This window comes from Hevea brasiliensis, chromosome 15, assembly GCF_030052815.1.
Source record: "Hevea brasiliensis isolate MT/VB/25A 57/8 chromosome 15, ASM3005281v1, whole genome shotgun sequence".
NCBI classification, from domain to species: Eukaryota; Viridiplantae; Streptophyta; class Magnoliopsida; order Malpighiales; family Euphorbiaceae; genus Hevea; species Hevea brasiliensis.
Window position 1 is genome coordinate 22,882,644 of NC_079507.1, and position 12,072 is coordinate 22,894,715.

A 12,072-nucleotide genomic window follows, 5' to 3' on the forward strand; every position below is an offset into this window, starting at 1 on the left:
CTGTAACATGTCATAAAATAACAATAATAAAAAATAAGAATATATAAAAAGAATGAAGAGAATTTTATTATATGGATGGAAAATGAATCCAAAAAGATAATATTAAGGAAACACTATTTATAATATACAAATTACAATCAAAAGACATAGTAATAAATAGTCTATTAAATAAATTTACAGAGAAAATAAATAGATTTATTAGAAATGCAAATGAACCCATTATAAATATAGATTTATAACATAATAAAATATTATAAAAATATACTATTAATATTTTGGAGAAAAAATTAATTTTATAATATTTATTTAATATATATTGGTTCAACCTCTATTCAACCCCAATTCCTTAAACCCTTAATCTTTCGTCTTAACCGACTTTTGAACCGTTGAGTTATGCATGTTTATTTTGATATAATTCAAGAACCAACAAGCAATTTACCCTTATTATTATTATTATTATTATTATTATTATTTACTTTTCTCTTCAATTCGTTCGTTTCTTTTCCTTTTCCCGGACAAGTAAATATGCCCAAATTGAGCAGCATATCCTCTATCTGGCTTTCTAAATACCGTTACAAAGACATGGCTGCCACTGGTGCCGTCCCCAGAGTCATCACACTTTTCGCTCTCTCCCAAAAACCCATGAAAATCCCGCAATTCTCCATCCAAACTCTTTCTCTTTCTACTTCTAAACCCATCTTCACTTCCCTTACTAATTTCTCTTTGTCCTGTCCTAGATTTAAATCATACAATGTCAGCCCCTGCAGCACATATTATCGCCTCTCCTGCAACAGCATCTCCGCGTTCACCACCAACTCCAATTACGAGGTAGTTGTTTATCCCTTGTTTGATTTCCTAGAATTCGTTGGTTTGTTTAGTGTAGAATAGTATCATTGATGGTACTCATAATTATAAACGCGAGCAGCTAAGCCAACGACGTACTATGAATCTGATTTTCATAGAGTAGATGCCTTCTTCAATTCTTTCTCACTGTCTTTCCCATTGAAAGTAAAATAAAGGTTTTTCCTTCATTTATGCCCTGGATTCAACAAGTTTCTTGAATTTGGTTAATGCTATTTTTCTTTTTTAATTCTTCTATCATTTAATTGGACAATGTGATGCAGTTTTTTGATGGATCTTCAGAGGTGGAATTGAGGTTACCGCTTGGAAGCCAAGATTTTCAGAGTTCCAGAGATATATTTGTGGATGCAGATGGTACCTTCTTAATTGTCAGAATACAACGCTCGGGGTCTCTCGCCACACTTATAGAAACCAATCATCTGTTTGAGAAAGTAAAGCCCGCTGAAACAATCTGGTTTGTGATGCTAAGTGCATATAGATTATATTTTCTATTTAGAAGTACTCATATTTTCTAAACCTTTGATTTAATAACAAGGTTCTTCCTTCAAACAGGTTTATAGATGATGATCAGCTTGTTATCAACTTGAAGAAGCAGGACCCTGATTTGAAATGGCCTGACATTGTGGAGTCATGGGAATCCTTGACTGCAGGAGCTATGCAGCTTCTCAAAGGGACATCAATCTACATTGTTGGCAGCTCAACTGAAATTAACCAAAAAGTGGCTCGAGAACTTGCAGTTGGTCTTGGGTATTAATCTATCTTCCATTGGGTTTTAAAACTTGTATTGGTTTCACAAGTTGATTATTAAAGTCTCCCTGTTCCGCCTTGGTTTCCATCTATATGTCTTGCATAACTTGTAGATTTTTCATTTTAATTCTTTTTTATCTCTGCTGTCACTCGCATATTATGTATCCATATATCAACAACAACTAAGCCTTAATCTTAAACTAGTTGGGGATGGCTATTTTATGTATCCATAGGTACACTTATTGCTGGTGTGATTTAACTTGCATTAATCTTAACAGAATATTGTTTAACAGCTATCTTTAGTTATTCAACTAAAATCTAAATCCAGCTTCTATAGTTCCCTAAATCATCTTAAAAGACTATTTTCTTTCTGTTTCATTCTCAGTTTACATGTTACTGACTCATGTATTGGCCTATGTTTTGAGTAGCATAATCCAAACTTATTCTGTAATTATAATAGTTGGCTCCTTACACATCTAAAAAAGTCGTAAAATTGTTTTGATATCATGTGTTTCTTTAATAGTTGACTGTGTGAATTTTCAGGTATACACCTCTTGATACACAGGAGTTGCTAGAAACATTTTTGAAGCAAAAGATTGATTCGTGTGAGTATTTTGGGTCCTCCATATTGTTAATGGTCATTAAGGCTCTTCCACTAAAGCTTCATAAGTGCACAAATGCGAACAAATATACACATGCAAATGTACAGAATGTTATTGCTCTCTAGTCTCCACCTTACTGGCATGTCAGCTGACTTCTTTTGTGTGGTTCATAAGACATTCAGTTGATACAACCATTGAGAAAAGATTAATTATTGTTGATCATGTTGCTATTGTTCTTTTAATGGTCTTTTACCGAACTAAGCAACAGAAGTGAACTTTTTACCTTCTTCTTACACGCCTTATTTCTCACATCTAATAATAAAAAATAGCAAAACTTTTTATCAATTTTCTAAATATCAGCTTCATCTTTACCACATTTTTTTAAAATAAAATTTTCTTAACCAGACATAATGCCACAATCATCAAATGACGTGACATTCCTTATGCTAAATATATATTTGGTTTGATCAAATGACTCTAGAGGGAAAAATCCTGCAAATACTTGAAATGACTTCTAGTATCCATCTTGCAGTGCATTAACAAATGTAATCAATTCCAGGGGTTCTTGCTGTAGGTTCTGACTGTCTAGCTGAGGCAGAAGGTGCTATATTAGAAAGCCTGAGTAGGTATGGTATATTGTATATTTTTGAGATTCATTTGTTGTTGGTTAAGTATAAAGCTAATATTGTTTTGGTTGGTGCTGCAGTCATGTTCGTGCTGTTGTTTCAACATTAGGAGGGAAGCATGGAGCTGCTAAAAAGGCTGATAAATGGCGACATCTTTATGCGGGATTTACTGTCTTGCTATCACAAACTGAAGCCGTGGGTAACTTGAGCTTACCCTTTGGTTTATTGATACAGTTTAGATAAGCAACTACTATTGGTTTGTGGTGCCACAAAACTATAATATATATATAGGTGAGGGGTAAAACATTTAAACAGACAACAACATACATGGTAAGTATTTACAAATATAGACTATTAAATATAAGTAGAGAAACCCAAATATGTGTAAAACTGAATGCATAGCATATGTGAGACAATTGAATTGCCTAAATGGGAAGGAAATTGGATAGAAGGCCAAAGGTTGATTATGGCCATCGCAGCAAAGAACAAGTTTGAGGAATATCATGAAACATAGTTATAGCTTTTTGCTTTTGGAAAACACGAAGAGATATGACAGATGACTTCCTTGCAACCAGGCACTTCCCCTGTTAATGTTCAACCATATCATTATAGCCATTGAGAAAAGGATGAAATAGAACGGATGGTAGCCAAAATGTTACAAGTAGGGATTATTCGTTCTAGCACTAGCCCTTTCTTGACTCCAGTTTTGCTAGTAAAGAAGGATGGGAGTAGAAGATTTTGTGTGGACTATAGAGCTCTTAATCGGGTAACAATTCCAGATAAATACCCAGTACCTGTGATACAGGAAATGCTAGACGAGTTGCATGGGTCCAAGTATTTTTTCCAAGATCGACTTACGGTCTGGATATCACTAAATCCATGTGAGGCCAGAAGATGTTGCAAAAAGGGCCTTCCGGACTCATACCGGACACTATGAATTCCTTGTCATGCCATTTGGCTTGACTAATGTGTCGACAACCTTTCAATCCACAATGAACAAATTGTTTCAACCATATTTGCACAAATTTGTGCTGGTCTTCTTCGATGACATACTAATTTATAGTCGGTCTTCGCTTGAGCATCTCCATCATCTTTGGGTAGTCTTATAGCTATTGGCTACTCATCAATTTGTTGCAAACAGAAAGAAGAGTTTCTTAGGGTGTAGACAAGTTGAATACGTTGGCCACAAAATTTCCACAAATGGAGTTTATATGAATAAAAATAAGTTCAAGTGAATGTAATGATTTCATAAATATGATTTCATATACCTTCCATGTAATGATTTGACGCAAGTATATTAATATCAGAGGCAAGTTTAAACATTTTATTTAGTAAAATATCATATTAATATTAATATGATATGATTAATTCCGTCCAAGGTCATAAATTTTCTTCTTCTTCTTTTTTTTTTAATCTCTTAAATGCTTATTAGTTATTATTACGTGTAATTTTTTGTTAGTCGAAGTTTGATGGATTATTTATATTTATTTAATTTTTAATTGATTATTTTTATTTTTATTTTTTATTTTTGCGTATTGCCTCGCTCAGGCGCATGACTATGACTTGCACCTAGATTCCAAAACCCCTTGGCGCTATAGTGCGCCTTGAACCTTTGATAAGTATGGATCTCCAATTGAAATCCAATTGGGATAAGGGTAGGGAAGATTTGTCGGTTGAGGAGTTTCCCCCATTTATCAATGAATTAATACACACACACACCCTTCACACACGCGGTCACTGAAAATATCTAATTTCCCTTGGGAGATGCAATGTTTAGAATCTCTAAAGCTGAAATAAAGTAAAATAGAATAATGTAAAATAACTGCTACATGCGAATGACAGATGAAGATTAAGATTATCAAAAGAATTACGACTGCTATAGTTCTGATCATATTTGATGGCAGATGAAGATTTGGCAAAGGAGGAGACCAGAAGGTATATTCAAGATGGTAGCCTAGCTTACATGAATGCAGATGTGATTGTTAAGGTCCAGGGTTGGGATGCTGATCATGTGAAAAGTGTTGCTCAGGCATCCCTGAGTGCCCTCAAACAGTTGATTCTGTCAGACAAGAAGCTTCCAGGTATTTTTTTTTTCATCTCATCAGGAAAGTTTTAGTTGCTGCTTGTGTTGTTGAAAAATATTAAACTTATTTTATTATGATCTTCAGAAAAATATCATTAAAAATGCGGTCAAAGTGATAACAAAATTTGAACAATCTCTGGCCAACATACTCCAAGTTAGTGTTCCATGGAAGAAAAAAAATGAAATCCACGATATCAAATAATCATGAAACTGAAAATGTGGTTAAATTTGAGAGAAATCTTTTAATACAGCTTGACACCAGTTTTGCCATCTCTTTCCTTATCTGAAATACTCGTAAAATGATTGAAATACTGCAAACAAAATCAATCACTACTTCCCTTATAGTTGCTTCTGAAAATTGCTAATATCATCAATAATTATTAAGTCTGGCAATTTCATAAAAAAAAAAAAAGCATTTTTCCTTGTTAGAAAGGGCATGGGAGGGTGAAGAAAAGATGCAAGGCTTGCTGCTGTAATCATCCACTATTAGGAACTTGTTGGTGAATTAACACGACTATTAATGACAAATGATCCATCATATAAACTAAGAGTGCTTGTGAACTATTATCATTGTCGATTTAAAAGAAATTTTGGTTTATGTGCTAGAAATTCTGAAGTACTGGTCGAACAGGATGTTTACCTCCTGCGGTAGGGAAAAGAAAGTGCTTTATATCTGCCCCTTCAATCTCTTTTTCTTTATATTCGCTAGTTCATTGAATTCAAGGCAACTGAAAGCTACTCGGCTGAGATACAACATGGTAGAGTGGTGGCTGGCATGTGCTGAACTCTAACCACGCCCTCCATCCGTGTCTCTGCTAGAAAGCTAGATTTCTCAATTTATGATTGGCATTTATCTCTGCTAGAAAGCTAGATTTCTCAATTTATGATTGGCATTTATCATAGTGCATTTGTTTCCGATGTCGGGTTGTCTGGGCTAAAAAGAAATTAGATTTATGTAAGAATGCTTAATTAGACGAAGGTCAGTAGAAAAAAGAATTTTAATTAACCTATTTTATTGACTGCCCATTTTTGTCTGGTTTCAAGGTAAGAAGAGCCTTTATATTAGGTTAGGATGCCGTGGTGATTGGCCAAACATCAAGCCTCCAGGGTGGGATACATCAGCCCAAGGAGATGCGACCTCATAGCATGCTACAGAATTTATCATTACATTGAGAGTAATACTGTGTTTAGATTGAGTGCAATATGGTTTATTAATGTATTTTATTATACTGTACTGTATTGTATTATATGATTTTTATTATTAATATGTTTGGAAAGATGACATTGTACCTTTTCTTATTTGGTTAAATGTTATAGTATGGTATAATAAATATGAAGATTACTAAAATACATTTATTGTTGTTTTAGATATATAAAGAGTTATTTTAAATTTTGTTTGCATGATAAATTTTTCCTATAATCAAAGAGTTCAGTGTTGATTATCCAATTGACAAATTTGAACTATATCCACACCCAAAATGGATGGTTAGAGCAAGAGTAGGGAGGGGTATTGAAGCCTAATTATTTACTTACAAAAACTTAGAAGGGACCGTGGAAAATCTGTGATGTGAGAGACAATGAAGGATAGGCCTATATGAGAGATTGAAAATTTTTTATGAAAGGGAGAGACTGAAGATGAGGGATAAGGAACTTTTATAGATAAAAAGAAAATGGTATAATTAGAGTTTTCTAAATTGTACAAGTATACAATTAGAATGTAGACATTTTAAACCATTTAAAATTATTGATTTGGTGGTTTGAAAATATATGGTAAAATCATGATTAAGAAATCATCACTTTACAACCCAAAAACATCATTTTATAGAAACAATCTTTATAAACAAATAGCATTACCATATTATATATTATGAAACTATGGAAAATCATCATCCAAACAAAGGGTAAAGAAGGGAATAGAGAAATACATATCGTTTTATTCTTTTACCAAATGGCTATAATTTTCATGTCCAAGAACAGTGCATTTTTAAGGAATTTGTGTTGGATGACTTCAATAATGTGACATTATGATGCGATTGCTTTTGCAATCAAGCACTAATGACTTTAATTGAACTTTTAAATAGCTATCTAAAAAAATATTTTTTAAATTCAGTATTTTTAAAATAATTTTGGATAATATAGAAATTTTTCTGGCGAAAAAATCCATTATGAAAGCTCATTATGCATTTTAGGTGAAGCTACCTATTTTAAACTAAACCACAAGTTATTTAGGGTCAAAATGACTTGTCATTTGCCCTAAATGATGCTTAGTTTAGTGTTTTAAGGGCAAAGGAGTTGTGCCACGTCTAGGTGTTGCACAATAGGTCAACCCAACAATTGCTCGTGTGACTCTACGGTGTACGCAAACTCAAGGCCCAGGCCTAGTGGCGTAGTTTGACTGACACGCAAGGAAGTTGTGTTTGCAGGTGCATCACATGCTGACGACTGCATGTGCACTATACATGCCTCTCTCCGGCCTCGCTTTGGTTTGAAAAAAAAATTTCGTGGGTGTTTGAGGAGTCAACAAGTTGTTTGGGATGGTCACCTATAGAAAATAAAGCTCCGAAGGTGTTTTAGGAGCCAACAAGTCCAAAAACTAACTTATTATTTTTTTAAAAAAAAAATTTGAGTGCTCATATCTCTCATTTTTAAGCTTGTAATATAATTATAGAAAGCCTAACATCTCTAATTTTGTGACACCTGTAGCAAGGGGTTTTGCGGTCACCTGAACGAACCTTCACCGAAGTGGGAAAGAGTGAGGAGTCGCCACTTTAATTTTGAGGGAAATTAAAGAAAACTATTTGCGAAAATAAATTAAAATGAAACCACTTCAAAAATAGATATTCTAGGTTCGGGGTCCGTAAACGGGTGGGGAAGGTGTCAGGCACCCCACCTCGTCCCTCAATGAGGGTAAGCAGATTTAACTTCAAGCTCTTTATAAACTAGAATTGATAGTTAGGAGGTTCGAACGGAGATGTTAATCCTCTTGGTAAAATGGAATGTTTGATTTTTCACCAATTCGGGTTACCCAGATACATAAATAAATGAGTCGACCCTTAGTGAGTTACTATTGCATATCAGTTTTGTTTAAGGGGTCATTTTGCATATTTGTTAGAATTCAATTTGAGAATCGGATAAGAACTCTCCTTCGATCTCTTTTAAGTATTTATTAGAGTTTTGGATTGAGAATCGGATAAGAACTCTCCTCCGATCTCTTTTAAATATTCATTAAAATTCTTAGGTGAGAATCGGATAAGAACTCTCCTCCGATCTCTTTTAAGTATTCATTAAAAATTCTTAGGTGAGAATCGGATAAGAACTCTCCTCCGATCTCTTTTAAGTATTCATTAAAAATTAATCAGATAAGAACTCTCCTCCGATCTCTTTTATTTTAATGGGAGTCGGATAAGGACTTTTCCGACCTATCGGAATTTGATTACAGCTATACATCATAAGAGCCTAAGACTAAGGGTTCTGGCATTCAAAGATGCCGGGGATCGGAATAAGGCTTCTTTTAACTCCTTGGTACCTCGTGACTGGACAGGGGATACCGAACTGAATTTTACTGACCTCCTATGTGGTCGCCTAGCCAGTACCTTTTGATACCCGATCTGTTCCATTTATTTATCTGAGATTTGGTTTTTATTCCGCCTTATGGCGTCTTACCCGATCGTCTTCTGTGTTAGCCTAATGATTCAACTTTACTATTTTCCTGACTTATTATTCAGACCTTTCATTTTTAAAGAAACGTTTTAGATACAGTTACCTACATTTTATCCAACTAGAACTCTTGCATTTAGAAGTAACGAAGATTGACAAAAAGAATGGACTGATTAACAAAGAAGTAAACTCGGGAATAACCTTCTACGCGTTTTTTAACGCAATATAAACTTGGTGAAAATTACAAACACAGAAATAAAGGAAATACGTAAAATAAAAATGAGCACTTGATAAAGCAGCGATATAAGCACTCACCTGTAGGGAGCCGAATCTATTGAACTAACTACGGGATCACAAAATGTAAAAGGGCTGCGGGCTGATAACCTGAGGACTAAGGTTCGCCTTGAAATGAAGGATACCTTGCTAAAATGCAGTCCGATCAAAATTATAACCGAGTTTGAATGAAGTTGAGCTTGGGCAAAAGGAGTGGAAATAAAGATAACAAAGACAGAAAGTGAGAGTGTCACAGGATAATGAACGAACTGAAAAAGGAGAGTTTCAGTATTCAAAAATCCCTTTGCAAGAAAATACTTCAGAAAACTGGTTTCAAAAGTTTTTCTTATGAAAGCTCAAAAATAGCAGAGTAACGAGCTGAATTAAATTTCAGAGTCATTCCGCTATATTCACTATTTCGTCCCCCCTTGAACAGTTTTCATGCAGGTATTTATAGGAACCAGGTGCTCCCCATGAAGGGTCAGGATTTGTTTTGAGGGAGATGGAGGGTCAGGATTTTAAAGGACATGATCTGAGGCTCGGGAATTAAAGAGAATCAGAACGAACGGCTGAGATTCCTTTCAGAATATTTCGTCCTTTCTCTCTTCTAATCTGATGGCCCAAAATTTTCTTGTCAAGGGCGATCCGAGGGCTAGGAGTGAAAAACGCTGGTCTTGTCGTCTTCTTCTTTGATCCAAGGGCTCCGGGCTCGTCTTTACAAGTCAGATCAACGGTGGAGATTAGGATGTATAGCATTGTCATGACACATTCTGGCACATGTCAGTAATGCGAGCGATTCTGGGGCGTGCGGTAGAGATTTCATTTGCAACGCTTTAACTACCTCAGCTCTGATTATGACGACAGCGATAGGCGTCTTATTCTCTTTGTTTTCCGATCTCTCCTCCCTTCTGATCTTTCCAACATGTTCCTTTTCCGCTCCCTCATGCCGGGCTCCCCTCTTCCGACCTCTCCTACTCCGGTCTTTTCTTTATCAGGTCCGGTTCAGTCAAAGCATTTATTCCCTCGATTTCTGAGGCATTCGCTTCGTTTTCCGCTCGCAATAAATGCTCAGACTCTCCCTATATATACCTTCGACAGGAAACCCTTCCTCATTTGACTTTCTCCTCTTTCCTTCTCACTTTTCTTGTTTTAGCTACCCCGGCAACAATTTCGGCCATGGTGGCCACTTTTGATCTTTTCCCGATTGTCCTCTTTGTCCCTCGTCTGAAAGTTTACGATCCCGGTGATCGAAGAATCATGATGACCCTATCTGATGACAGTGAGAGAACCGGACTAATTAACCGATCTGGATCGAGGACCTCGATCGTGTCGATCTCGAGTCGTTCGACCGATATAATCGGCGAACCGATTTCGGGCGGGAAAACTGCTAATATTTCCCTTAACATCGGTGATTGCCCCTTGAAGTTCATTTGGCTCCTCATTACATTGGGCGTCCCGACTACAGCTCGGTTCTGGTCGATGACAGTGGAGATGACTCTTCATCCTCATGAGTCATAATCACCCCCTCCGAGCTGTACATCTATCCGATGTTAATGGCCGATCTGTTGATCAAACACATCTTTTGATTCAGCCACGAGACTAGGCTTTGACATAGGTCTTTATTAGATAGGATGTACTGCTGATCTCTAGAGATCGCCCAAATAATGTAATTTGACTTTTAATGTAATCCGATCTCTAGAGATCGCCCAAATGATGTAATCCGATCTTTAATATAATCCGATCCCTAGAGATCACCCAAATGATGTAATTCGAGCTTTTCGAAAATAAAATTTTATTTTGACAACTATCATTTTTATAATTATTGAATTGACTATTTTCTGATATTTGATGTGTTTATCCGATCCGGTCCCTAACTGAACAACCTTTAACCGATCCGCTTTAATTCACCGATCTATAACTAGCCGATGGAATTTCTGGAATATTCGTGATACGTGTCAGAAAAGCTGGCGAATCCCGCTAACCGATGCACCACCTGGAACACTGTGAGCATTAAATGCTTAGACAGGTATAAATAGGGGATGGGTCAGCCAGTTGCTCTCTTATGTCATTTTCAGCATCCCGCGAGCGGTTCCGAAATCCTCTCAATTTTCAAGTTTTTCCGACATCGATCAAGCTTCGGTAAGGGTTTTGATCCTTCTTTTAGTTTAAATTTTCTATTTCCTTTGAAAATGAGCGGCACCGAGGGTCGGAGAGCGACAAGCCCCCCTTCCATTCAGACCTCGTGGTCGTCTGATGAAGTGGAGGTGATCGGACCAAGCGTGCGACCTGAACCTCCTAGGGTCTCCATTCCAACTCGGGGGCAAGCAGCACCATCAAGGCATGTACCTTCTTCAGGGAGAGAAAATCTTACCATGGACGAGCTGCCATCAATTCTTCAAGAAATCGACCTACAATCGTTTAGCTAAGAATACAACATTCATCCTGATTCATTCGAACTCATTAAGTGTCACGGCGATCTTCGAGCCGATCACTTCTTCGAAGAGAACGACATGATCATGGTATACGAGGGGCAATTAAAAGCCGGACTGCGGTTCCCTCTCGATGACTTCTTCAAGGAAGTCCTAAAATTTCACCAAGTGTGCATCGCCCAAGTTCACCCGAACTCGTGGCGGATCCTAGTAGCCTTCCGAGGCCTATGCCGAGCTAAGGGGCTCAGTCCTATAGCTAAGGTGTTCACCAAACTGCATAGGCTAACTCGTCGAAAGGACGACGAGTATTGGTTCTTCCAGGCAAAACCCCATTGTGGGCTTTTTACCGATCTGCCTTCCTCCCTGAAGAATTGGAAGAACCGCTTCTTTATCCTTTGGAGCAAAATTCCGAATGGCTTTGAAGGTTTCCCTCGCAGCTGCCTACACCAGGTGTCACACCTTATCCCTTGTAAGGCATGACATGTTCCCGCAGCATGCCTAATGAATCACCGAACTCCACCTACCGATAACCCATTAGTTATGCTACAAAGGATTTTAAAACAAACCATAGCTTTTTATCTTATCAATTCTTTTATGAAAATCAGTATGAGAATAGTTAAAATTCCATGCAAACATTCATTGGAAATAATGATAGACTAAATATTGCAAAAGTTACATTTTCATAAGTCTCACAGTAAAATACAAAATAATTACAAACTCAAAATGTGATAGCAATGCAATGTTTTTAAATACAAACTGCTCAATGTCCGTACATCCAAGCATATAGGTACAAA

The 12,072-nt window shown here is 36.6% G+C and overlaps 1 protein-coding gene across 3 annotated transcripts; it reads left to right on the forward strand.

The window, feature by feature from the left end:
- The first annotated feature begins 495 nt into the window (after positions 1 to 495).
- LOC110665007 (probable inactive shikimate kinase like 2, chloroplastic) lies at positions 496 to 6,198 on the forward strand. Of its 3 annotated transcripts, none has more exons than XR_002496785.2 (8): positions 496 to 828; positions 1,125 to 1,315; positions 1,414 to 1,608; positions 2,152 to 2,213; positions 2,770 to 2,836; positions 2,917 to 3,031; positions 4,741 to 4,917; positions 5,964 to 6,198. XR_002496785.2 is itself a non-coding variant. In XM_021824972.2 (8 exons), exons 1-8 carry the CDS (start codon positions 526 to 528, stop codon positions 6,062 to 6,064), a joined length of 1,200 nt encoding a protein of 399 aa, XP_021680664.2. In that variant the 5' UTR covers positions 496 to 525; the 3' UTR covers positions 6,065 to 6,198. The 3 variants fall into 3 exon arrangements, 2 of the variants coding, with proteins under 2 accessions (XP_021680664.2, XP_021680657.2); XM_021824972.2 differs by having other exon boundaries at positions 2,785 to 2,836; positions 2,917 to 3,035; XM_021824965.2 differs by having other exon boundaries at positions 497 to 828; positions 2,917 to 3,035.
- The last annotated feature ends 5,874 nt before the right edge of the window (positions 6,199 to 12,072 follow it).